General features: G+C 45.1%; 2 protein-coding genes across 3 annotated transcripts; one reads left to right on the top strand and one right to left on the bottom strand.

The window, feature by feature from the left end:
* The first annotated feature begins 349 nt into the window (after positions 1–349).
* SF3B6 (splicing factor 3b subunit 6) lies at positions 350–14,180 on the top strand. The gene is made up of 4 exons (XM_047744740.1): positions 350–528; positions 3,838–3,956; positions 13,610–13,748; positions 13,914–14,180. Exons 1-4 carry the CDS (start codon positions 499–501, stop codon positions 14,001–14,003), a joined length of 378 nt encoding a protein of 125 aa, XP_047600696.1. The 5' UTR covers positions 350–498; the 3' UTR covers positions 14,004–14,180.
* A 1,666-nt stretch (positions 14,181–15,846) lies between these two features.
* FKBP1B (FKBP prolyl isomerase 1B) lies at positions 15,847–27,757 on the bottom strand. 2 transcript variants are annotated; one of them, XM_047747118.1, is made up of 4 exons: positions 27,580–27,757; positions 24,038–24,085; positions 19,350–19,462; positions 15,847–18,239 (listed from the first exon to the last, which is right to left on the bottom strand). In XM_047747118.1, exons 1-4 carry the CDS (start codon positions 27,614–27,616, stop codon positions 18,111–18,113), a joined length of 327 nt encoding a protein of 108 aa, XP_047603074.1. In that variant the 5' UTR covers positions 27,617–27,757; the 3' UTR covers positions 15,847–18,110. The 2 variants fall into 2 exon arrangements, with proteins under 2 accessions (XP_047603074.1, XP_047603076.1); XM_047747120.1 differs by having other exon boundaries at positions 18,154–18,284.
* Positions 27,758–27,978: the final 221 nt, after the last annotated feature.

Raw genomic sequence — 27,978 nt, 5'->3', positions numbered from 1 at the left:
CAGAAGCCCGGGCCCACCCACCAGCCCTACACCCACGCCGCGCGCGCCTCACTGAGACCCCTCCCACGTCAGGACCCCCTCCATCCCCCCCGCAACTCACCTGGGAGCGCCCCTACCTCGTCCCGCTTTCCTAGGCCCCGCCCCTCTGGCCGGATCCTCCGCTCAGGGCCGCCTCGACAGGAGCACCGCCCCTTCTTTAACCCAGGCCCCACCCTTTCCGGTGCGTCTTGTAAAAGGGTCTCAAACGCTCGCCTTTCATCTTGCCGTTCTCTCTTTTCGTTTCAGGTTCCTCTTGCCCCGGAGTCTTTTCGAAAGGGGACATTACGTCAGCACGTCTGGACGTAAGAGGGAGATCATCCGGCGTGTAGTAAAGCTTCCGGCGGAGGTTGGATGTTGATGTTCTGGGTTTGAGGCTGTGTGGTGGTCCAGCAGAGCGAGCTCCGGAGGTGTCCGGAGGAATTCCAGCGTTTGTTGCAGTAACTTTATCAGTCCGCCAAGATGGCGATGCAAGCGGCCAAGAGGGCGAATGTGAGTTTCCGGGCATTCAGCAGAAGAATGGGGCGGGGTGGGGGGGGGTGGACCTCTCTCCTGGACTTTTTTAACGGCGTGGAACTGTGTGTTTTGTCCCTGCTCGGTTCCCCAGGCCAGAGTAGCCCAGAATTTACTGTCCTAATACTGGCAGTTCCATCCTGGCCCCGTCCTTGCGGATATGCTCCTTGAGCCACAGTTCCGGCTCCACCCCTTTTGAGAGTTCCCTCGGTTTCTTACTCTGGTGTCAGTCCTACAGCATTTGTTGCTTGATCAGCACCTACGACCTAGCGACAGGATTTTCGCCCCCAAGTCAGTAGCACAGCCTAGTCGGCAATAAGTAATCTAATATCTCACAGGCAACCAAAGCCTGGGATTCTCCTAAAGTCACGGAGCTTTTTGGATTTTTCATTAATGTTTTAATATGTTTGAGCACCTACTATGTGCCGGAATTGAGAGGGAAGAATTCAGAAGTTAAATTTACCGAACATGTACTGTGTGCCTGACAGTAGTCTAGGTATTGGGGATACAACAGTGAATAAAACGAAAAGCCCTTCTGTTTGCATTCTTTTGTTAGAGAATGGGGTATTATAGAAACCTAAGAAAAACTGTCTCAAGTAAAAGAGGGTAAGTCAGCTGTAAGGCTGAGAGGTATAGGATAATGAAGACAGAAAATTGGACTTGGTGAGATACAGAATTTTGGTGACCTTGATGATCATTTCAGTGGATGAAAACTTGGTCGTAGTGGGATGAAAAGAGGTTGGAAGTTAAGAAAATAGAGACAGCTCTTCAAGTTTTCATGTGAATAGGGGGTACAGAGGTTGAATAATAGTTGACTTTATATAAGGTGTATTTGTGTGTCACTGAGAATGATCCAGTAAAGTGGGAGAAATTGATGATGTGGGAGAAAGATGAGGTAAGTTCAGGAGTGAAGGTTTTGAGTAGAGGATGACAGAAAGAGGGGGTGGATATGGATGAATTTAGATCGGTGGGTTTAGTGACATGAATATAAGGTACTTACCATTTGGTGATGTATACTTTCTTCAGTAAGCAAGAGGCAAGATCAATTCCTAGGATAGGCAAGGAAGAGGTTACAACGCAACTCAGATGTTAGAGGGAGTGGTGGTGGTAAGGTTTGAGGAAAGAAAGTGTGATACAGTATCGTACAGAATGAGAAAGTAGATTTATGGGAGAAGTGTATTATAATTGGAAGTGTCAATTGTCTGTTTGAACTCAGTCCGAAATCTTAAATCTAAAACTTAATTGTACTTATTTGTTGACCATTTGTCACCACTACTAGTTTGAGGACAGGGAATAAGTATCCTCTTTTTCCTCTTATACAACACTTAGCTTAATACCTTAAAAAGCTGCCAGTTTAATAGTTTTTGAGCAAATGAGTATCCAGTATGTAATTGAATATGTTAATAAGAACGCAGGAGTGAACTCAGGGTGGGAGATACATATTTGAGAGTCATCAACTTACTGTGGAAACCATCTGTGTGGTTAAGAGATCAAAGAGTGTAGAATTAAGGAGAGTATACAAAGGGTCAAAAAGGAGTCTAAAAGTAAAACTCTGTAGAAGAGCATATTTTAATGGCAAAGAAGAGTGAGAAGACGAGCCAGAGTGGTAGGAAATAAAAGTGCCAAAAATAGTCAACACAGTCAGAAGCCTCAGAAGTTAAGCGTGACGACAATTGAACACTGAAGTTAAAAGGTCTTAATGCGGGGCGCCTGGGTGGCTCAGTGGGTTAAGCCTCTGCCTTCAGCTCAGGTCATGATCTCAGGGTCCTGGGATCAATCCCCATGATGGGCTCTCTGCTCTGTGAGAAGCCTGCTTCCCCCACTCCCCCTGCCCCGTTTGCTTCTCTGCCTACTGGTGATCTCGCTCTCTCTGTCAAATAAATAAATAAGATCTTTTTAAAAAAGAAAAAAATAAAGTCTTAATACCAGGGTGCCTGGGTGGTGCAGTCTGTTAAGCACCCAACTGTTGGTTTTGGCTGAGATCTTGATCTCAAGGTTATGGGATCTGGCCCCATGGTGGGCTCCACGCTCAGCACGGAGTCTGCTTGAGATTCTCTCCCTGTACCCCTCCCTATCCCTTTTTAAAGATTTTATTTATTTATTTGACAGAGAGAAATCACAAGTAGGCAGAGAGGCAGGCAGAGAGAGAGGAGGAAGCAGGCTCCCTGTTGAGCAGAAAGCCTGATGTGGGGCTCGAACCCAGGACCTGGGATCATGACCTGAGCCGAAGGCAGCGGCTTAACCCACTGAGCCACCCAGGCGCCCCCTTATCCCTTTTTAAAGGTCTTAGTGTAAAAGTATTTTCATCAGTGCTGGGGTAGAAGCTGGGTTGTGGTAGGTTGATGAGTGTCAGTGAAGTAAAGATTATGAGGTAAGTGAGTATAGATCTTTCCAGATGCTTGACTGAAAGAAAAGAAAAAAGCAAAATAGGGTAGTAAGTAGGGAGCTGATAAGTTCAGGGAAGGCAGAAACCTTGCTTTTTCCTTGCCTGATACGTGCAAAAGAAGGTGCTCAGTAAATATTTGTTGAGCAAAGGAAGAGGGATACAAATGACTTTTTTTTTTCGCATGACAATTGTCAGGACATAAGTAGCTGCTCACCTAGGGGATAGAAGCCAAGGATGAAGGAAAAACTGTAAATTCAAGAGAGGGAAGATATTATTGATGTAACATGTTCTTAAAAAGACCAGATAAGAGTCATCAATGGGAGTTTTATTGTCTTGGAAGCAAGAACAGTTCCCTTCGTTCTTTCCCATATATGTCTGAGGCATTGAGGACTTTTAAATGAGGTTGAAAATCCTTGTTTAACTGCAGTGACTGGAAGCCTGGGTTTTATAGTAGCCCTTACTAGTTCCTACTAATAGTCCTCCCTAAAACTAGTGCCCAGTTGCTTTTCTGAAAAGAATGCCATTTTCAGGAATATCATATTATAATCTTTAAAAAATAATTATTATTCTTGACTATTATGTGGGGTTTTTGTTTGCTTTTTGTGAGAATTTATTTTTACTTATTTATTTATTTTTAAGATTTTATTCATTTAGTTGACAGAGAGAGAGAGGGAGCACAAGCAGGGAGAATGGGAGAGGGAGAAGCAGGCTTCCCACTGAGCAGGGAGCCTGATGTGGGTCTCGATCCCAGGACCCCAGGATCATGACCTGAGCTAAAGGCAGATGCCCAGTGACTGAGCCACCCAGGTGCCCCTACTGTGAGAATTTATTATGAGAAATTTTTTTTAGGTAGTAGCACTTCTGCCCCTGATTATAATAATAGTACATATTTCTCATTTTAGATTCGACTTCCACCTGAAGTAAATCGGATTTTATATATAAGAAATTTGCCATACAAAATCACAGCTGAAGAAATGTATGATATATTTGGGAAATACGGACCTATTCGTCAAATCCGAGTGTGAGTCTTACTGAGATTTTTGAAATGTTGTTTCATGAAAATGATTGTATCATCTCAGAATTATAGCTGGCAGCAAGGCCTAACCAAGAGCCTAGAGACTAAATGGATTGAAATCTGGGAGATGAGATTTTTTTTTTTGTATGGAAAAAAATGACACCTTCCTGATCTAGCTCAGTGAGAGCCAAGAATAGTAGTTGTGAAATTAGAGAAGGCATGAAATGTAATGAATGGTTTGAGGGGAACCGGTGGGAAAAGAAAGAACCTTTATCGCATAACTATCTCTTGTAAAATCAGTATGATGCTGTGTTTTTTATGTGCACTAACTCTAATTTTCTCTTCTGTTTCCTTTACTGACTCCAGAATTTCTGAATAAACTGAGTAAGGAGCTCTACCAGTAACTGAGAAAAATTATTTTTTTCCCAACCACAGCTCTCTATTGAAGATTGATTAGTTGATTGATTTTTAAAGATTTTATTTATTTGACAGAGACAGAGACAGGGAGAGAGGGAACACAAGCAGGGGGAGTGGGAGAGGGAGAAGCAGGCTTCCCGCTGAGCAGAGAGCCTAATGCAGGACTCGATCCCAGGACCCTGGCATCATGACCTGAGCCAAAGGCAGACATCTAATGGCTGAGCCACCCAGGCCCCCAAGATTTACTTATTATTATTACTTTTTTCTAATGAAGATTTAAAAGTATATGGGGGGCACCTGGGTGGCTCAGTGGGTTAAGCCTCTGCCTTCGGGTCAGGTCATGACCCCAGGGTCCTGGGATCTAGCTCCACATTGGTCTCTCTGCTCAGAGGGGAGCCTGCTTCCCCTTCTCTCTCTGCCTGCCTCTCTGCCTACTTGTGATCTCTCTCTCTGTCAAACAGGTAAATAAAATCTTTAAAAAAATAATAAAGTAAAATAAATAAAAGTATATGGGAGAATAATTGAAACACAAGTTCAGGTTTTAATTTAAATATAAAAATTGGTGTTTATATTTTCAGATGATATTTATTGAACATCTACAAAATATCATTTGTTGTAATAGGTGCTTTTATTTGTATCACCAACACTACAACCTTGTGTGGAGGTGATAATTGTCTGGGTTTTGTTTTAAGATTTATTTATTTGAGAGAGAGCATGAGTGGGCATGGGAACAAGGGGAAGGGCAAAGGGGGAGAGAGAGAGAGAGAGAATCCTTAAACAGACTCCCTGCTGAGCATGGATTGGGCTCAGTCCCAAGACCTTGAGATCCTGACCTGAGTTGAAAGCAAGGGTCAGACACTTAAACCAACTGAGCTGCCCAGGTACCCCAATAGTTATCTGTTTTATAGCTTCACACAACTATTTAGTGATAAAATTTTCTAATTTTATTTATTTATTTTTAAAGATTTTATTTATTTGACAGAGAGATCACAAGTAGGCAGAGAGGCAGACAGAGAGAGGGGGGAAAGTAGGCTCCCTGCTGAGCAGAGAGCCCGATGCAGGGCTCGATCCCAGGACCCTGAGATCATGACCTGAACTGAAGGCGGAGGCTTCACCCTGAGCCACCCAGGCACGCCCATATTTTCTAATTTTAAATTGAGTACACTACACAGATCCATAGCTGGTAATACTCTAATTAGTATAAATGGGCCACTTACCTAAGAGTTCATCTGAAAGGATTTCTTCATCTTCTTCTTTTTTTTAAAGTTTATTATTATTAGTTTTTAAAATTAATCTCTATACCTAACATGGGGTCTCAGACTCATGACCTTGAGATCAAGAGTCATATGCTTCTACTAAGCCAGCCAGGCACCCCTGAGTGTCTCTTATATTTTCTTTTTCTTTTTTAAGATTCGTTCATTCATTCATTCATTCATTCATTCATAGCATGAGCAGAGGGAGAGAGAGAATCTTAAGCAGACTCTGCACAGAGTGCAGAGCCTAACACAGGGTTCAATCTCATGACCCTGAGATCACGACCTGATCCAAAACCAGGAGTTGGACACTTACCCAACTGAGCCACCCAGCTTCCCCTGAATATCTCTTCCTTTTTTTTTTTTTTTAAAGGTTTTATTTATTATATGAGAGAGAGAGAGAGCAAGAGAGTACTAGCAGGGAGGAGCAGGAGAAGTTCCTTGCTCCCACTGAGCAAGAAACCCAATGCGGGACTCTATTCCAGGGCCCTGGGATCATGACCTGAGCCAAAGGCAGATGCTTTACCAACTGAGCCACACAGATGCCCTTGAATATCTCTTTCTTAATACATTTTGTTTTGTGAACTGAGAGCTGCTTCTTGGTTTTTAGATCTCTGTAAGATCTTGAGGACACTCCTTTTATTTTTATTTTTTTTTTAATTTTATTTATTTATTTGACAGAGATCACAAGTAGATGGAGAGGCAGGCAGAGAGAGAGAGAGGGAAGCAGGCTCCCTGCTGAGCAGAGAGCCCGATGCGGGACTCGATCCCAGGACCCTGAGATCATGACCTGAGCCGAAGGCAGCGGCTTAATCCACTGAGCCACCTAGGCGCGCGAGGACACTCCTTTTAAATCATTACTTTCCTTCCAGAAAGTCAACCAAATGCTAGCAATACATCATCATTGGTACTCACATGGGGATGGAAATGAGGTGTTAACAGACCAGCCATCCTCTTCAGGAAGTCTTAGTCCTTTGAGTATTTGATAAGAGCTTTGGACCCTTTTCAAAGAACAATACATGAAACATTTTGCATATGATTTCAGTGGATACATGAATCCTAGGTTAAGAAACCCTGTTCTAAATGTACAAGAACGGTATAGAGAAGGTCCCCTGACTTGGAGATCAGGAGATAAGATTCTGCTTCAGGCCCTGCAACCTCAGACAAGTTGTCCAGCTTTTTGGTTTTCTGCTCTCTCACATGTAAGCTAATGTAGATAGACTGCCTTTCAGCTTTTTAACATGGAGGCAGCATGTTAAATTTACTGAATTGGTTTTAACACCTGAGTTCAAATACTAGTTGGACATTGGCTAGTCATGCACAACTGGGCAAAATATTCAATCCCTCTGAGCTTCAGTTACTTACGAAACACAATCTTCCTAACTTACTGTCTTAAAAGAATTTTTTATTATTATTAACATATAATGTATTATTTGTTTCAAGGGTACAGGTCTGTGATTCATCAGTCTTACACAATACACAGTGCTCATCGCAACACATACCCTCCCCAGTGTCCATCACCCAGCCACCCCGTCCCCCCACCCCCCTCCACTCTAGCCTAAAGAGTTTTGTTTTTGTTTTTGTTTTTTAAGATTTTATTTATTTATTTGACAGACAGCAAGAGAGGGAACACAAGCAGGGGGAGAGGGAAAGGGAGAATCAGGCTTCCTGCTGAGCAGGGAACCCGACTTGGGGCTCGATCCCAGGACACTGGGATCATGACCTGAGCCAAAGGCAGACACTTAACGACTGAGCCACCCAGGCTCACCCTAAAAGAATTTTATTTATTTATTTTTTTTTAAAGATTTTTTATTTATTTATTTGACAGACAGAGATCACAAGTAGGCAGAGAGGCAGGCAGAGAGAGAGAGGGAAGCAGGCTCCCTGCTGAGCAGAGAGCCCGATGCGGGACTCGATCCCAGGACCCTGAGATCATGACCTGAGCCGAAGGCAGCGGCTTAACCCACTGAGCCACCCAGGCGCCCCCTTAAAAGAATTTTAATAAGGATCAAAGTAGGTCATGTCTGTGAAAGCACCTTGTCATGGAGTCTTTTCTTCCCAGTGTGCATTAGCCACCCCTCTCTATTCTCCCATAGCGCCTTCTGTGAACATCTTATAACACATGATTTTGCTATTGTCTTTGTACTTGACTCTCCTGCCAGCCTGTGAGCTCCTCCAGGACAGGTATCATATATTCTTTTCATTTGGGGTTGATAGCTGTTATGCCTGATACACGTTAAACACCCCATGTATATAAATATAAGTAAATGAATAATACAGAACATGGTTGTGATTGACTTCTGAAAGTGTTATAAAATTTACTGATAGTACGCAATTAAGAGATGCTTACATCAGGAAGTTAGTGTTTCCGAAAACCAAGGTGGATGATCAAGCAGTGGCATCTTTTTTTTTTTTTTTTTTTTTTTTAATTTATTTGACAGAGAGAGATCACAGTAGACAGAGAGGCAGGCAGAGAGAGAGAGAGAAGCAGGCTCCCCGCTGAGCAGAGAGCCCGATGCGGGACTCGATCCCAGGACCCCGAGATCACGACCTGAGCCGAAGGCAGCGGCTTAACCCACTGAGCCACCCAGGCGCCCCAAGCAGTGGCATCTTTAGAAGGGTGCGGAGTAGCTCAGGGCCTTTGTACTCTGGTCCCTCCATTTGGAACGGTTTTCACCCAGCTCATCTCCCATTTGCCTTCTCATTCTTCAGGTCTCCACTACAGTGTCACCTTTTCAAAGAGGTTTATCCTGACCACCCTAGCGTTAAGTGATCCTTGTCCTCCCAGTAATCTCTGTCACAGCTATCTACTTCCTTTATAATATTTCTCATCTGTCTTTATCTATCTTTCTCCCACTTGGATAAAGTTCCTTGAAGAGAGAGGGAGGATGCTTGTCTTTTTCACTATTCTATTTCCAGTGCCTGTCATACAGAAAGAACACAATATATATTTGTTGAATAAATTCATAAAAGCAGGAATTTGGGTCTGAATTATAGATTGAAAACAGATTTTGTTGTTGTTGTTGTTCCCTAGCTGTGATCATGCTTCATCATATATCTGGAACCTAGAACTAGGGCGACCCACCTTCCCAGTTGGCCCAAGGACCAAGGGGTTTTCTGGGGCCTGACTGAGGGCTAAAACCCGGACAGTCTTGGGCAAACTGGGAGGAAGCGTTGCCCTTCCTGGCATGTAGCAGACACTTGATGCTTTGAACTTTTTAAAGCCCGTTCATACCTTTTACCTCCTGATTACTAAAACGCGTACAGTGTAGGGCAGGTGACAGTTCCTGATATGGCTGTTTGACCCATGAAGCAGCGGAGGCCCAGAGAGGTTGATGCACATGATGAGGTGTTCTCATTCCTACTCTGGGGTTTACCACCAATCGAGAAAATAATGTTGGCGCAGTGCCTGCCACGCAGCAGGTACCAACTACATACTTTTTAGAAATTGAAGTTACAATAAGGTTAAGATACTAGGTTGATAATCAGCAGCTAGGACACTGAGATGAGAATCTTTAAAATGGGGTTAGTACCCATCCCTGTTCTAGTTCCTCAGAAGATGTAAGAGGAGGAGATAATTTTTTTCTTAAGCTTCCAGGAGAAAGGGTGTTAGAGAATTGGTGGGAGAGAGTAGATCTCCACTTTTCAAATACCTCTTAGCACTTGTGTGCATGGTGCTGTGAGAGAAAATGAAATATAAGACCTTTCTTGGACAGTTAACAAGAACTAAAATATTAAGTTCTTTATGTTTCGTGTTTTTTTAAGATTTTATTTGTTTGACAGAGAGATAGAGCCAGAGAGTACAAGTGGAGGGAATGGCAGAGGGAGAGGGAGAAGCACTGAGCAGGGAGCCCAAGGCGGGGCTTGATCCCAGGATTCTAGGATCGTGACCTAAGCCGAAGGCAGATGCTTAACCATCTGAGCCACCCAGGCACTCCAAGTTCTTTATGTTTTTATTCCAAAGGAGAAATAGATAGACTTTTTGACCCCCCTCCCAAATTTTTTTTAAGACTTTATTTATTTATTTGACAGAGAGACAGCAAGAGAAGGAATACAAGGCAGGGGGAGAGGCTAAGGGAGAAGCAGGCTCCCCACTGAGCAGGGAGCCCGATTCAGGGCTCGATCTCAGGACCCTGGGATCATGACCTGAGCCAAAGGCAAGTGTTTAATGACTGAGCCACCCAGGCACCCCTGGTAAAATCTTTGAGGCAGTGTTTTTTTTCCCTTTGGGTAATCCCCAACTTCCATAGCTAATGCATTCCTTTTTTTTTTTTTTTTTTTTGAATTATAAAAATTTCTTTTCAAGCTGATGAATTCTTGAAAACTAAAAGTCAAAAGTCGTAATAGTTGGGGTGTCTAGCTGGCTCAGTAGGGAGAGCACATAATTCCTTTTTTTTTTTTTTTTTTTTTTTAAAGATTTTATTTATTTGACAGAGAGATCACAAGCAGGAAGAGAGGCAGGTAGAGAGAGAGGAGGAAGCAGGCTCCCTGCTGAGCAGAGAGCCCAATGCGGGGCTCGATCCCAGGACCCTGAGATCATGACCTGAGCCAAAGGCAGCGGCTTAACCCACTCAGCCACCCAGGCGCCCCGAGCACATAATTCTTGATCATGCGGTTAGAGCGCCATGTTGGGTGTAGAGAATACTTAAATAAACAAACTTTAAAAAATGTCCAAAAGTTGTTAGATTATTCCTGGAAAGTAAGGAATATTATAAAATCCCTTATTGGGCCTATTTAGCCTAATAGCCTGTAAGCATTCATGGACACTGGCCCCCTCCGACCAACCCAGCACCCTGTACGTCTCCCATCCCCCTTTACAGGAGGTATAAGCACTGATGAGGGCCCAGAGCTGTGGTCTTATACTGGATCAAATTTTAACAGGTACCTCCCCTTTCCCTGGCCTCCTACCTTTGCTTGACCCTGTGCGGGGACCATGGCAGATGGAGAGGCAGCCCCCAGTCTTAAGCCTTATTCCACAGTTGGCACTGGGTGGCTAGAACACAGATGGAGGGGTCCATCTTTATCACACTGGGAGCATAAGCTGAGTGGGACCTGTGCCCACTGCCCCCACTGACAAGCACATGGCCATCTGCTGCTGCAGTTTGTTGCTCTTCACACTTCCCTCCCTCCCTGCGAAGGAAGCTGGTGAGGTGAAGAGAGGAGGTGGCAAGGAAAACCTATACCAGAAGCAGCTCCATATCCACAAGCAAGGTTCACCTTCCACTTCTAGCCACCTTCTACCCTGGTGGGCAGATGACCCCGCCCAAAAGCACACTCCCTCCCACCCGTGTTTGCCAAAGCTCAGCCCTTCTCCTGAGCCAGACGGGGCTGTGTAATGCATGAGAGTGCATATATTATTAAAAATGAGTGTATGAAAAGTTGGGAGCTGACCATACCACATTATTATTTTTTTTTTTTTTTAAAGATTTTATTTATTTAGTTGAGGGAGAGTGAGAGAGCACCAGCCAGGAGGAGAGGCAGAGGGAGAAGGAGAAGCACACTTCCGCTGAGCAGGGAACCCGACACAGGGCTCGATCCTAAGACCCTGGGATCATGACCTGAGCTGAAGGCAGACACTTAACCGACTGAGCCACCCAGACACCCCTGTACCATATTTTAGAAAAGCAGTGAATCTTCTAAGTGGAAGAAACCGCATTAACTCTTTATGTCCTTTCCTGGCCATAAAGCATAATGGTTGGCTGTTTTCCTACATATCCTCTATAATTTTACCATCTTTTTGGTAGGGGCTTCCACCACCACCCTTTCTACAGACAGATAGGTTTTATTTTTATGGATTTGATAAACCTAAGTAAAATACTGCTCAGAAACATTTGTTTCCTACATTGATGGTGACTGTGTTGTCTTTAACAATTGAAACTAAAATTAGGGATAGGGAGGGGCACCTGGCCCTATTTTTTTTTTCCTTAAAGATTTTATTTATTTGACAGAGATCACAAGTAGGCAGAGAGGCAGGCAGAGAGAGGGGAAGCAGGCTCCCTGCTGAGCAGAGAGCCTGTTGCGGGGCTCGATCCCAGGACCGAGACCATGACCTGAGCTGAAGGCAGAAGCTTAACCCACTGAGCCACCCAGATGCCCCGAGAACATGACTCTTGATCTTGGGGTTGTGAGATCTAGCCCCACATTGGGTGTAGATATTGCTTAAAAATAAGATTTTAGGGACACCTGGGTGTCTTATTCAGGTGAGTGTCTGCCTTCTGCTTGCGTCATGATCCCAGAGTCCTGGGATCAAGCCCCAGTTCAGGCTCCTTGCTCAGCAGGAAGCCTCCTTCTCTCTCTTCCTCTGCCAACAGCTCCCCCTGCTAGTGCTCTCTCTGTGTCAAATAAATATTTTTTTAAAAATAGAATGAAATAAAATCTTGAAATTAGGGGCACCTGGGTGGCTCAGTGGGTTAAGCCTCTGCCTTCGGCTCAGGTCATGATCTCAGGGTCCTGGGATCGAGCCCCCCAACAGGCTTTCTGCTCAGCAGGGAGCCTGCTTCCCTTCCCCTCTCTCTGCCTCCTCTCTGCCTACTTGAGATCTGTCTGTCAAATAAATAAATAAAATCTTAAAAAAAAAAAAAAAAGAAATTAGAGTGGAGTGAGGGAGAAAATTAAAATTTTTAGAAACAAGGGACTAGTTACCAGGTAATAGTGTAGTAAATAATTTTAAGTATTGGTTCTGTTGCATAAATGTGCAATACGAAAAACCTCATTCTAATTATTGCTGATTAATAACCATCACTCCTACGAAATGCTGTACTTCCCAACTTAAGACTGAGAATTGAGGGCGATTGGGTGGCTCAGTCAGTTAAGCATCTCCTTCGGCTCAGGTCATGGTCTCCAGGTCCTGGGATCGGGGCCCAGTAGGGCTTCCTGCTCAGCGGGGAGTCTGCTTCTCCCTCCCTCTGCCTCTGTGCATGCCTTATGCACATATGCTCTTTCTCTCTCTCTCTCTCTCTCTCTCAAATCAATAAAATCTTTAAAAAAAAAAAAGAATTAGTTCTTAGTGTGAGAAGTAGGAAAGACTAGGACAGTAAACATAAAGACTGGGCCAAAGTTTCAAGCTAGTTCTTTGCTGCTAGTGCTTTGGTAGCTATAGGAGTAGTTTTGACACAGCAAGTTTAACTTGTAGCTGTTTTACTTAAAAAAGAAAACAAAAATTACCTTAATTCAAGAAATAGGCTTATCCAGCATACGTGTCCATAATCTAACAGTGTTCAGGTTGATCTCAAAATACTTTTATTGTCTCTAATCTTCAGTGGTTAGTGGTTTAAAAGACAGTTCTTCAACCATCAGTGCTCAGGTAAATGTATTTTTTTCCACAGTATTTGTTACTTATTTATACAGAAACTATTCCATAGCTCAGCAATCATGTTTCACAGTTCAGGAACACAGGTCAGTGATAAATTTCCATGGAACTCAACCCAGAGAAATTCTTAACATTCCAAAATCACTTTCCACTCTGAAAGATACCAGCCTTTTTCATCTCCTCAAAATCTCTCACGGAATCATAATTTCTGTAGAAATCTGCGTATCCTTCTTTCTTTTTTTTTTTTTTAAGATTTTATTTATTTATTTGTCAGAGAGAGAGAGGGAGAGAGAGCGAGCACAGGCAGACAGAATGGCAGGCAGAGGCAGAGGGAGAAGCAGGCTCCCTGATGAGCAAGGAGCCCGATGTGGGACTCGATCCCAGGACGCTGGGATCATGACCTGAGCCGAAGGCAGCTGCTTAACCAACTGAGCCACCCAGGCTTCCCCGTATCCTTCTTTCTTGATTTGGCCACAGCAAACTTCTAGAAAGCTGCAACCCCTAGGGAATGTTCCAGCAATATGAAATCGCAGGTGCTTGGCCAGAAGGCCTCCCATCTGAGATTTCGGCAAGCCCTGGAAGTCATGGTAGTTATTCTCCTAAACACCCAACCTCAAACCCAACGTCTTTCCTAACTCCAGTAAATGTGTATTTTAATTAAGTCTGATTTCACTCTGCAGGGGGAACACACCCGAAACTAGAGGAACAGCTTATGTGGTCTATGAAGACATCTTTGATGCCAAGAATGCATGTGATCACCTTTCAGGATTCAATGTTTGTAACAGATACCTGGTGGTTTTGTACTATAATGCCAACAGGGTAAGTATCAGGCCACAGTCCTCATTTTGTGGGGAGTCCATGTTAAGAAGTAGTGTACCGTGAGGGGAAGAGTATACTGTGAGTTCTTGGTTCGCTAGTGCTACTGGTGAAATTCATTTGATGACAGATCAGTAACTGTTAACCTTGGTGCTTACCACATTTCAGGCATTTCAGAAGATGGACACAAAAAAGAAGGAAGAGCAGTTGAAGCTTCTCAAGGAGAAATACGGCATCAACACAGATCCACCAAAATAAACATTTTCTGCATTTTCATTTTAGACTAAAACCCATAAGTGACCACATCACCCTTTTCTTATTTTTAAGTAATGCTGAATGTTGTAATTTCTTATTCGAGATTCAAAAGGACCTGCTTGAAACTTTGATACATGTTAGAATGTTATATGAATAAACTTGGAAACTTTTTGTAAAACATGTCAGTGTTTTCTCTTAAACTTTCCGTTTTTATTTGATACCAGAAAACAAATCAGCAGTTGAACTGTATCAAGAATTGTTTGGTGGTAGGTGGTCACAGAGACCAAGCTTCTTAAGAGCAGGGAGCTTTTTGTATTCTTAATGCCTCTGATGTTCAATCCAATGCTTAGCCTCAAGGGAAGATTTTAGAGTGTTGTCATTTATTGAATGTTAACAACTCAGTGAAGGTAGCTATCTCCATTTTGCAGATAAGGAAACCAAAGCTCATTGTGTTGGTTGAATGAATAAAACGGTTTACTTTTACTTTAAAAGTTGCTGTAACATCCACCAGTATTAACCATACCAGTACATTTGAATAATACTTGCCTTATAGTGAACAAAACACTTTGTCCATGTCAGTATGCCATCCTTAGAAGTCAGTTTTAGAAGTGGCCCTTCAGATGACCGCACACTTAGAAATTTGAGAGCATGTTTCTTGGGTAGTGTTGTTGGTTGTTACATGTCTAAGATTGTGTTATGCAGTCTTTTCCTTTAGTTAATAAGTGTCTGAATATCTTGGACCTTAGGTCATAGTATATCTTTGCCATAAATAGAATATAATGCTTTTCTTATATATAAAATTTAATGCTTATTCTTATAACCATACGCTCCCATGGCATGGAAATAGTATGTTTATTACCACATTCATCATAGCTTGGCAGCTTGGAGGAGATAGCTGTAATTTTCTTTTTATAGTTTAGACATGGGCCAAATGGAAAAACATGAACCAATTGTTTTGTATATAACTATAGCCCAAAATCAATTTGAAGGGTATAAGCACTGAATCATTTAAATGGACAAAAAGCATCTCTTCTACTTTTAAATGCATTTAGCTTTGCTATCTGTGCTTACTTTAAGCTAATACGCTCTTTTATAGTTCTGGTACTGTCTTCTCAAAGCCTACTATTGAAAATGAAGAGATTATTCCTATTAATTATGTCAGTGCTTTCTGAAAGCGCTGTAAAAGGCTAGAAAGAAGCATTTCTAAGAAGGGCAGGGAGATGACAAAGGAGCCATAGCTTTAATTTCCTTCTGAATGCTTTTATGAATTCCTTATTAATTTGTGTAAAATGCATGGTGTGCCTCTAGGTATTTACCAGTGTAAAATAATTTTCTAAAAGACTTTTTGTGAGGGGAAAACAGACTTCGAGTGTGCTTTGTCTAAGTGGCAGACTGGCTTGCCCTAGTGCAGTTTTTTTAACTTAATAACAAGGGGAAATTGCTTCTGTTGACAATTACAGCCAGTCCTGTCCTTTGGATTAGTACATCTGTTAGCTGAATTTCATGACCTAAGGCTAAGAGTTTTTAAAATTCCAGTTGTCTAGGGCGCCTGGGTGGCACAGTCAGCTGAGTGTCCGACTCTTGGCTTCAACTCAGGTCAAGATTTCAGTGTCGTGAGACTGAGCCCCATGCTGGGCTCCATGCTCAGTGTGGAGTCTGCTTAAGTTTCTCTCCCTCTGCCCCTCCCCCCAGTTCTATCTCTCAAATAAATAAACCTTTAAAAGAATTTTAAAAATTAAAAATTCCAATTGTGAGGCAACTGGCTGGCTCAGTCAGTAGAGCATGTGACTTGATCTCAGGGTCGTAAGTTCAAGCCCCACGTTGGGTGTAGAAATTACTTAAAATCTTTAAAAATTCCAGTTTGGCAGTTTTGTGGCCTGTCCCACTTAAAAGAACTGGAATTCTGTAGATAAATATTGAGCACCGACTCTGCACCAAGCCTGTGTGTGCTAAGATGCTGAGGATGGACTTTTCATCAATCTTCTACACCAGGCATCTCAGGCTATTTCTGAGACTGCTTTTAAGAGTACAAGGGATGATGGTGTTGTGTTCATGCACATGTATGCGTATAGATGTGTGCCAGAGCTGCTTTATATCCACCTAGGTTAAATTTTGAGTTTCTAAGAAAGATTTTGTATGAATAGACTGGAAATTTGAAAATGACTAGTAAGACATAGATCTCATTACCACTTCCCTGCTTAACAACTAAATGGCTCTCACAGGACCGTGTCCAAAGTTGTTAGCATACGGTCTCATAATTTTCTGCATCATCTTTGAAGAGCACCAGGGACGCAGGGCCTGCAAGGCCTAGCATATTCTTTCCAGGTGCTAGCCAGTAGTTGTTTGCATTGGTGTGTTTTGGTTTTCTTTGCGGGTGTCTCCCATGACCACCTAGCCTCTGAATACTCTACACTGAGATCTTTCTTCAGCTCCACGGTGGACACCCGAAATGGTCTTTGATGCCATTTTTAATTTTATCCTATTGATGTCACAGCAGAAAACAAGAGTACGTCTCTTATACAGGCAAAGTCCTAAGAAATTTTCAGACATCTGTGTCATTGAGAAAAGCTGGGGACTAAGACATTCTGAAGGAAGGAAAAAACCAGAAGGGAATGAGTGCAGCACCCTCTGGCTGGTCTGCTCCCACAACAGAAGTGAGACCAGGGATCAGGTAATTAAAAGCAAAGCACCCCCTTTCTCATTTCTTTTCCTCCATCTTAAAACACGGCCTCCTAACTCCTCGATCCTCAGCAGAGGAATACAGCCAGGGCTTCCTGGAGACAAAAGGGGTAGATGAAGCCGCCAAGATGACATGGACCCGCATCTCATATATGACATTATGTGACACGTATCAGTGAATCTATGCGGGAAAGTAAGTACTGACCAACCAGCCTCTCAATCTTAATTCCAAGTCCTCACTGACAGAATAACCCTGACTATGGCTAAGAACTTTTCTCAGCTATGTCAAAAGAAAAAAATTCTTAGCCACATTGCCCCAGGCTCCACATTACCACACCAGTAAGTGGGCTGGTTATAAAACCCAACTGGGAATACCCATAAGTTAACAGTAAATATAGATGAAAATAAGCAGTACATATGGAAACAAGTTCAGAATCATAATACCCCAGTGTAAGGGCAAAAGTAAATAAATGCAAAAACAAGCTCAGAACCACACATTCTTTTCAAAAGTAACTTCTCAGTGTGAGTTAACACATGGCTCCAAGACCTAACACACCTTCATTCGTTCAGGCATGGTGGTCTTTTCCCTCTGGGTGAGGGGAGCTTGTCCCTCTAAGTCCAAACATATTGCAAGGTCACGGAGGGTGTTCGGATCTTAATGCCACATTGCTTGGCTATGGGGTTTGAACATAATATATCCCTTCAATTAGAGAAGAATTCTGAGCCTGTGAGGTGAGTGGCAAGTTAATACCTACCTTGTCGGGCTGCTTAGAGGGTTGGTGGCAATTTCATTTAAAAATATATAGAACAAGGCCAAGCATGTACAAAACTCACATCATAGCTGTTTATCATTCCTGGCTACTTGGAAGGCTCCCTTCCACTCTTTCCCAAGGGCAACTGACTTATGGAGTCCTTAAAGCACTTCCTTCCTGCAATAAGGATGGACAGGAATTTGTCAAGCACATAGCCTTTATTTTACATATCATTTCCAAAGAGGACATTGTGTAAGTCAGCAGCCAACAGAATTTCTAAGAGAGGAAGTGACAGCAAAGGTAACTGGCTCAAGTCCCTCTGTGTATACCATGTACATTTCATGTCTGAGCACCTTGTGTGTCTGGCTTAAGTAAGGCAGTGTAGATTGTGCGAACAAGAAATCTGTATTCTGTGGTCAGAAATGGCTACGACATGCATCACGCAAAATGCACAACCTGAAATGCTTTGATCTGCAACCGAAGTTTCCTCAAGCAAAGATGTGCGTGAACGATGACAAACACATACGGAGCAACTTGGGCAGAGCATGGATAATGCTGTGGGGCTGTGAGGTTAGCGCACTGATCAAGAGCCCCGAGCAGGAGGAGCCGTCCCAGTGGCCGAGCAGGCTAGGAGGGTGAGCAGCCGCCATCTCCAGCCACCTCGAGTTCCTTCCTGCCTTCACTCTAAGTTGAGCAGCTCCACGTCAAAGATGAGAGTGGCATTGGGAGGGATGACACCAGGGTGGCCCGTGGCTCCATACGCCACATCAGGGGTGCAGGTCAGCTTCGCCCTCTGCCCCAAGCTCATCTAGCAGGGATGGGGGCAGATGGGGAGAGGAGAAAGAGGACCCAGCTTGATTTAAAAGAAAAAAGTAAGATAACTATGGCATTTTCCCACACCATCCTCAAGGTAACTGAAGATCTGAGACGAATTTTCTGAGTGGCACACTGGAGTGACGCAGGATTTAGATTCCGCCTCAGACCAGCAGAGACTTCACTGTGGGGCAGTCACTTCCACCAAAGCAGTCCCAAATTCATTCATCCAACAACCACTGCTGGTTATTCAATTAGCGCATGGCCCCAAGACTTCGATTTGTTCATAATCGTTCCTCACCCTCTTCCAAAAGAACGTAAAGAGGTTGTATAAAGGGCACACATCCAAGTATACACTCAAGGAGTTAACAGGAGCAGTCCATTAAGGACGTGAAGCAATCAGAGGCCACCTCGAGGTGGGGAGGGCTGAGGGACCTACTCCAACAGAGCACTGAATGGCCTCAGAGACCGAGGGAGAAGGGCATGAACAAGGGCTCACCATGGCAGTCATCAACACCTGGCACTGGTAGGACAGGTGAAATTTGAATAAAGCGGTGAAATCTGAATAAATCGATTTTTAAATTTTGAATAACCAACCCTCAAAATTGAATGGATTGGTTAATAGTTCTGTATCAATGTTAATGTGTCATTGATCACAAACTCATGTAATTTGATCACTGTACTACGGTTATGTAAAACATTCACACGTGGGGAATCTGGGTAAACAATATATGGGAACTATTTCTGTGATATTTTTGCAAGTCTGAAATTTTTAAGTTAAAACAAAAAAAAAAAACTTGGGTCTCTCCACCCTCCAACTCTCCTGCTGCCTCAGTCCCAGACAGCTGGTAGCTCACAGGCCTCCCAAGCTAGTTCCGAGCAAGCCTGGAGGGATGTGCTTGGAATGAGAGCCCCCAGTGTGACTTGAAGGGGTCATGCTGGCAATGAGAGGGAAGGGGTGGGAGCACAAAGCCAAGGACAGAATCTGGCTGGCATTCCTGGCAGTAGAGGCCAAGCCACGGCGGTCTGTAATAGGGCAAGGGCAGCGTACTGAGCCCAGACTCCCGACTCCCCGAATCCCCCCTACTGAGGATTCCCATCCTACCTGGGCTGCACCCTCTTCAAAACCCTTGATGACTTCCTGTTTGCCAATTCGGAACTTGAAAGGTTTGTTTCTGTCTCTGGACGAATCGAATTTCTTCCCATTTTGGAGCATTCCTGTGAAAGCAAGAAGAGGATGGAGAAGGGCGGCGGCCAGGAGTTAACTCCCAGATCTGGGGCCGCCTGTCTAAAACGGAATTCCTATTCTGCAAAAACCTGTGCCTCTTCCAATCTCCCCACTTGCCCTGTCACCTAAGTTCCTCCATTCCAGCAGGAGCTCCCCGAGGCAGAATCGTAAGGCCTACACTGGGTGCAGGCACTTCCAGACCCCCCGACTGCCTGTCTGATAATCCTCTCTGCTTCCCCCTGCCTTGCCTTTCCCCCATGTCCTATTCAGGTCACACCTTTCTCAAATACCTCTGTGCTTTACAGGATGTTTCTGCCTCAGGCTGCCTCCCCACCTGCTTTTCACAAGGTTCCCCTGACCCAAAAGCCATATCATTCCTTCCGGCAATGAACAGAGCAAAGTGACCCAGTCAAGGGTGGCCACCAGACCCCATCAAAAGGGCCTATTTGAACCTGGAACAGCTCAATGCTGTCTCCAAGTGTAGTTGCCTTGTCATCCCTGATGTACAAATATTGTCTCATTCCTGCCAACTAAGGTTCAAGAGCTGTTTTTCTGTTTTTAGATCATATTGGTGATTGGCTCAAAGATCAGACCTTCTTTTTAAAGATTTATTTTATTTTATTTATTTGAGAGAGAGAGAGAGCGGGAGAGGGGAAAGGTCAGAGGGAGAAGCAGACTCCCTGCTGAGCAGGGAGCCCAATGTGGGACTTGATCCCAGGACTCCAGGATCATGACCTGAGCCGAACGAAGGCAATTGCTTAACGAACTGAGCCACCTAGGTACCCCATCTATAAACGATGCCCTCCCACGATTTCTTCCTGCACCCCGCAGATCACAACAAAAGACAATTTTAGACCAGAGAAAAATCTGGCCCGTAAGTTCAGAGACGGGATTCTGACTTCACGCTGGCAATAACTCCCTGTGTAAAGTTAGGTAAATCATTTCCTTTCTCATGGCCTCAGTTCTGCCATGTTAAACATGGGAGTTCGGGACAGGCTTAGTGTGTGAGCATCTACGACTCCACTTTCTAATTCCTACCACTTAAATGTATGCAAGGGGCAGTCTCATTTTCCTGCTTTCTGGGTAGAATAAAATGGACTCTTACCCTGGGTACAAAATCAGGCAAAGGAGAAAACCCTGCGGCTACACAGATGGATACTAAGGAGATCGAATACAAACTCAGGCACACACACAGGTTGCTAAGATGGAGATACCCGTGTGAGCTCATGGGCACTTACGCACCCACATTCAGAAGAAAGACCCAATGGTCAAACAGATGCGAAGAGAAGATTTAGATCCACGAATCTACATACATTCACCCAGATGCAGACTTGGACAAGTACACATACGACTATTTACACACACATTCCCTTTGAAAACTGCTTTCTCATTTCCCAACTTCTTCAGGTTTCACATGACTTAATATACTTCGGACCATATATAATCATCTACTGCTACAAGTTCAGCTGAAACCATGCAGCCCAGAAACAGAAGCACATATATATGGTTACCTGAATCAACAATGGTGTCATGGCAATGCAGCAGATAAAGGATGATTTTTTTTTAAATAATTAATGGTGCTAGATCAACTGCATATCAGTATGGAGAAAAAAATGAACCTTCACCCTTACCTTATGCACACATAAAAATCGATTCCAGATGAATGAGAGACTTAAATATGAAAAATAAAATAATAAAGCTTTTACAAGATAACAAACAGAAGAATATCTTCATGACCTAGGGACAAAGATTTCTGAACTGAACACAAAAGTACTAACTATAAAGGAAAAGATCAGTATGTAGGACTTCATTAAAATTAAGAACTTCTAGGGGCACCTGGGTGGCTCAGTTGGTTAAGCAGCTGCCTTCAGCTCAGGTCAAGATCCCAGAGTCCTGGGATCAAGTCCTACATCGGGCTCGCTGCTCAGCAGGAAGCTTGCTTCTCCCTCTGCCTCCTGCTCCCCCTGCTTGTGCGCTCGTTCTCTCTCTCTCTCTGACAAATAAATAAATAAAATCTTCAAATAAAATAAAGAACTTCTATTCATAAAAATGCCATTAAGAGAGTAAAAAGACAAGTGCTGGCATGGGTGGTGATTTGAATCAGTATAACTAACAAAAGACTTGTATCTACAATATATAAAGAATTCTTGGGGCACCTGGGTGGTTCAGTCGGTTAAGCATCTGACTCCTGATTTCAGCTCGGGTCATAATCTAAGGTTGTGAGATTGAGCCCCAGGTCAGGCTCTGTGCAGGTGTGAAACCTGCTTAAGATTCTCTCTCTCCCTCTCCTGCTGTTCCTCCATCCCATGCTCTCTCTCTCTTAAATAATAATAATAATAATAATTTCCATAAGTCAATAAGAAAAAGACAGCCAACCCAATTTTTATATTGGACAAAACATGAGCAGACTAAAGAGTATATCCAAATGGCCAGTAAGCACATGAAAAGGTATTCAACTTCATTAGTCATCAGGGCAATGCAAGTCAAAAACCACAATGAAATACCACCGGACACCCACATTGGTGGGCCAAAAACAAAACAAAAACATGATGATGTCAAGTGTCAACGAGGATGCAGGAGAACTGGAACTCTCATACATGGCTGGTGGCAGTGGAAATTGGCATGACAACTCTGGGAAGCTATTTGGCAGTATCTGTTAAAGCTGAGCATTGCTATATAACCCTATGCCCAAGTAACACCACTTCTGGGTGTATACCAACCGAAATGTGTACACAGGCCCATCAAAAGACACCTACAGGACTGTTCAAAGCAATACTATTCATAATAGCCAAAAACCCAAATGTTTATCACTTGTCGCAAAGATAAATTATAGTTTATTCATCATACAATGAACTGTACGGGAATAAAAAAGAATAAATCAGGGGCACCTGGGTGACTCAATCCGTTAAGCATCTGACTCTTGATTTCAGTTCAGGTCATGATCTCAGGGTCATGGGATCGAGCCCCCATGCTGGGCTCCATGTTCAGCGCAAAGTTTACTTGAGATTCTCACTCTCTCCCTGTCTTTCTGCCCCTCTCCCTGCTCATATGTGCATTCTCTCTCTCAAATAAATAAATCAATCTTTAAAAAAAAAAAAAGAACCAACATAATCTTACAGACATAATATTGAGTAAAATAAGCCAAACACAAGAGTGCATACTCTATGATTCCATTTCTATGATATTCAATAAGAGGACAAGCCAGCCAATCGATGGGGACAAAGGTGTGAATGCTGGTTACCTTCAAGGAGGTCTGATGACTAGGAGGAGGGATTAGGGAGTTGCCTGGGCCGGAGCTCATTCTGGAAATGTAGATGCTGGTCTGGGTGGTGGTTACATTTAAGTGTAATCACTTCAAAAAATTTCATTGAGCTGTACATCTCAGATTTATGTTCTCTACTGTGTTTATATTTAATTAAGAAGTTTACCAAAAAGTCCCATACAGTCCCCTGCTAGGTTTGAGGAAACGGTCCCTCCCTAAACTAGAGGCACGCATGTCCGATGTTAGTCTTTAATGCACATCACCTGCTCTCTGTATCTACTGTGAAAAGTCTTTGCAAAAGGATGTTGTGGTTTTAGTAACTTGATAAGTACTGGTCTGTCTACAACATGTAGAACAGATAAATCAATTACACAGGTCAGAGGCCCCAGAGGACTCATGGTAATTAGGCCACATCACCGGGAGATAAAACACTGCTCTAGCCTACTGACGTCAGCGACCAGCAACACAGCTGTTGAGAAATACCCACACTGTCTGCCTAGATTTAACCTGGCACTTCACACTGGCCCAGAGAACTGCTAAAAATGGCCCCATCTGAATACATCCTAGGAATTAAACTGGCCTTGCTGTCTGCTAAGTGGCTGTCACCAAGTTTGCCACATTGGGAAGCAGGTCACAAGGCAGAGCACTCACCCCTCTGGGAACAAATACCTGCTCGTGATCTTCCTGCCAGCAGTCCTCAGGAACTCCATCTAGAATGTTCCTCAGCCCACCTGACCTTCCAGTATAGAGCATCCAAGAGGGATCGGCAGAGATGTAGGGCCCTTCTCTCATTCCCACGGCACCTTGAGACAGGCGCTCCTGTCACCCCCCCCAACACTGCCTGAGAGCCTCTGGATCACCAGGCTGTCCCACTCTCCAAACTCCCCAAAGAAGAAAGGAATCCTCCCTTTTCATCTGTGTGTCCCCAGTGCCTAGCACAGCATGTCGCACACAGTAGGTACTCAATAACAGTAAGCGAGTCGAATAGTCTATTTTTGAAAAAAGAAAGGAAATGCTGAGGAAGTCAACCTCCTCTTCTCTAACAACATTGTAGGAGGAGAGACGAGTCTGCAGGGAAGATCAGGGCTCTCGGGGCTTTAAAAAGGGACTTCTACATATCAGAGAGGACCAGGAGGGCCAGGCTCCACGCTGCCCACCACAGAGGGAAGAGAATGGAGGTGCTCGGCTCAGCTAGAGGCTGGTTCCACACGCAGCTCCTGCTGAGACAAGTGGGGAAGGGGTATCCTTGCAAGCCCCCTTTCCTGTATGCACAGGATTGGCTCAAGAAGTGAAGGGAGCCTACCTGTGTAGTGCACCACACACGTCTGTCCCTTCTTGGGGAACGTCCTTCCTGCAAAGAGACGTGAATGAATAAGGTATTGGAAAAAGTTCCCTGGGATGTTCAGGTGTGCATGTGACCCGGAGGTCTGGCCCACATTTCCCTCCACACCATGGAGATGTCGATGGCTCTACTTCTGGCTCTGTGCCTTGTATGAGCCAGGCTGGTCCCTTCACCTCTCTTTATTTGATTTGAACTTTATTCCCTTGCTTTCCTCCACTCCACTCTCTCCTTGTTATTTTCCTTTCTTCAACTTCTCCTTTTACTTTCCTTCATTCATTTCCCAGACATTGACTGACAGCCTCCTATGTGCCTGGACCAGATTCCAGAAACACAGAGCCATCTATGAACTCATGGTGAAGTCAGGGAAACAGACACATAAATAAATAATAGATTATAATGCAGGATGATGGCTGTAATCAAGGATTAAGAAGCATAATCATTCACACATATTTACAGAATACCTACTACATGCGAAGCCTGGGCCTGATTTCAGGGACCTGGCAGGAAACCATACAGACAAGATCCCTACTCCTCTGGAGTTCACATTCCAGTGGAGAGAAACAAACAGTACTCAAATAAACAAGACGATTATAAATCATGATAATTCTCTAAAGGAAAGAAACACAATGACAAGTTAAAGAAAGACGCGACGGACAGGCCATTTTAGAAAAGGGGGTCCAGGATGGCCTCTCAGAAAAGGTGACATTTGGGCTGAATCCTGAAGGATGAGTAAGATGCTGGGAAAAGCACTGCAGGAAGAGGGAGCTGCATGCACATCAGCTTTGAGACAGAAAAGGATTGGAGCATTTGCAGAAGAGAACCGAAGGCCCTGTGACTGGAAAGAAGAGAGGGAGAGGGAGACAAGTGGGAAAGAGCCGGATCACAGTTTGGGGGGGTGGGCATCGTGGAGCTGGATTTAACTCCAAGTGCAATAAGAAGCCACTGGAGGATTTTAAGCAAGAGAATGACATAATCTGAATTAAGATTTTATAAGATCACTCTGGCTGCTGCGTGTAGGATGGACGATTAGGCGCCTCTTGCAATAATCCAGACAGGAAATCAATTATGGCTTGAATTAATGTGGTGGCAGCAGAGAATAGAGCAAAATAGATATATGTGGGAAACGAGGCTGACAGGGTACATTAACGGAGTGGGGATGGGGTCCAGGAGGAGGGAGAGGGAGAAATTGAGTACAATGCTTGGGTTTTCAGTTTGGGCTACTGGATGGACCGTGAACTAATTCCAGGTGGGGATGACTGGGGAGGAGCAGATTTGAGCAGTTGGCAATCTTGAAATGCCTATTAGACATCTGAGTTTATACTGCAAGTAGGCAGATGGAGAGTCTGCACTGGAGGTATAAATCTGGGCGGAATTTAAAGCCACAGGCCTGGATGGCAAAGCTTAGGGTGGCTAACAACTGAGTCAACACCGTTGAGGACTCTACGGGAGTCAGGGAAAGCATCAGAAAGGAGATAAGGGTTAAACTGGGTCTTAAAGGATTAATAGTTTGCCAGAGGAAATAAAGGGAGATAATCTGGGAAGAGCAAACAACACATTCAAAGGGCCAGTCGAGCACTAGTGAGAGCCCTGTCTGGCTCACTGCTGTAACCCCAGGGCCTAGCACAGAGTACGTGTTCAATAAATATCTGCAGAATGACTGGTGTGTTTAACCACTTTGCAGGAGCTTGCTGAAGTTGGAGAAAAAGGTGGTAGTGGGGGTAGGGGCTGTAGTGAGAGAGGAGGATTGACTGTGGAAGGTAAGACTAGGCTAGATCACCATTTGTCTGGAGAAGGAAAGGGAAGGCTCATTAAAACACAAGGCAGGGGGGGGGTGGGGGTCAGTGGAATGGGACGGGAAAGGTCACACATACATTTTAAAGGGTCCTCAGGCTATGGTGTGGAAAATAGGTGGTGAGTTAGGGAGACCCAATGGAAGGCAAAGAGGCAAGACTGGAGGTGGGGTGACTTGTTTAGAAGATGTGCAGAAATCCAGGTGAGAGATGATGGTGGCTGGAACCAGGGCAGGGACTAATGGGATGGAGCCTAGAGATGTTCAGCAGAAGGACGAGTCCTGTCAGACTTGCTGTGGGGCTCAACCAAGATGCGGTGTCCCCAGTGCTAACAGTACAACAGCTCAGCCCTTCTATGTCTTCTTGCTGGACTCAGGGGTTTAGACTGCTGAAAGCAGAAGGCCAAAGCTCTTTCAGGCTTTCTCCAAAAATCTAATCTCCCTCAAGAGAAAATGCCCCTTGTCCTTGGCCAGGGAGAGAGGATAACCAGAGAAAACTATAAAGGCTACTTCGAGCCAGGGAAGGGAGAAGAGGCCTCCAGCCCTCTGGCAGAACTCAGTGGCAGGGCTCTGGGGTGTGACGAGGTCTCAGGGTGACGCTTCCTGGGACCCAGCATTATGGTTCCCAGCGTGGACAAAGACACCTGTACCTGCCCGGTGATGGGGTAAGGGGCCGGGACCCTCTAGAAACCACTGCCTTTTAACAAGGAGGGTGGCCTAGAACCAAGAGGTGCTCTAATTTCCTAGGAAGGGTGGGGGCTGTCAGTTATGTCTCACATGAAGTCTGTCAAATGCTGCAGAAATGGAGGCTCTGGACTGGATTAAGTTTCATTTTAAAAATTTAAAAATGGCTATATTCTTGCACATCCAGACCCAATTATGCAAGAGATGTCTGGCCTGTAAAGTGAGTGGTGCCAGTCCCGGGGGCAGGGAAAAGGGAATAACAGAGGAGTGCTTGGGAGTGGGGAGGACAAGGAGCATGAGTTGTTTTGGACTTTCTGAATTCGGTATCCATAGGACATCCAGGCAAAGGTCGAGCAGCAGTTGGATAAATGGACCACCTTGAACTCGGGTCGTAGGTCTGGGCTGCAGGCTTAAGTTTGGAGGCCATCGGTTTGCAGACGGTAATGAAAGCCATGGGAGTGTACAGGATGGCTGGAGAGGCTGAGTGGGGCGGGGAGGATAAAGCAAGATGCAGAGGCGGCGGAGGGAGCGCTTCTTCCTTCCCAGACTGGCTGGGTCCCCACTACGTCTCACCGCCCAGCCCACAGGGGCCGCCTGACCGGAGGCCCGGAGGGGGGCGCGTTAGAAAGGGCTGCCCCAAGCAGAAGGGATCCCTTCCAGCTGTCCCCAGAGCTCACCTAGCAGACAGGGAAAGCAGAGCTAAAGCCCTGCCCTGGGAAATCAGCAGTAGCAGATAAGTGAGAGGCTGCAGCCGCGGCAGCGGCGGCGCGAAGCCCCCGGGGCGGTGGCGGGCCGCAGACCCCCGCCTCCTGGCCACCGCCTTCGATCCCCTAGGTGAGCCGGCACGGAAGGGGATGGTGGAGGATCGTCTGCTAGACCCCCAACAATCCTATCTGGGGTCTCCTCCCGCCGCCCCCATCCTATGCCCGCCCCCGACTCAGCACCCTCCGCGCCACCTCTGAATCAGACCCCCGCCCGCCCGGCTCCTCCCCGGGACCCTTCCTCCTCCCCCGGCTCCGCCGCCCGGTACCGTCTCCCGGGGAGATGGTCTCGATCTCCACGCCCATCGCAGTCCCACTGGCCCCGCCTCCGAGGGTCCCCGCTGCTGCCCCGACCCCTGCTTGGCTCCGGCCCTGGCCCCGCTGGCGCTCCGGCTCGCCTCCCCGCCGCCACTGCAGAGCCGGAGGAGGTGCGGCGGGAGTCGGGACCTGCGCGGGGAGGGGCCACGGGGAAGGGGGCGGCGGGGCGGAGCGGCGCGGAAAGGTGGGGTCGACTGGGGCGGGGCCCGGGGGAAGGGACCCTGACGCGGCTGCTCCCTGGCTTAGCCAGGCTTACGGTCATTAACTGCGGAGGATGGTGAGGAAGGCATGAGACACCCGCGCATCTATGCATCCATCCATCCATTTATCCATCGATCTATCCATCCGTT

This window comes from Lutra lutra, chromosome 9 (genome assembly GCF_902655055.1).
Source record: "Lutra lutra chromosome 9, mLutLut1.2, whole genome shotgun sequence".
NCBI lineage: Eukaryota > Metazoa > Chordata > Mammalia > Carnivora > Mustelidae > Lutra > Lutra lutra.
This window is presented reverse-complemented; position numbering and strand designations above follow the sequence as displayed.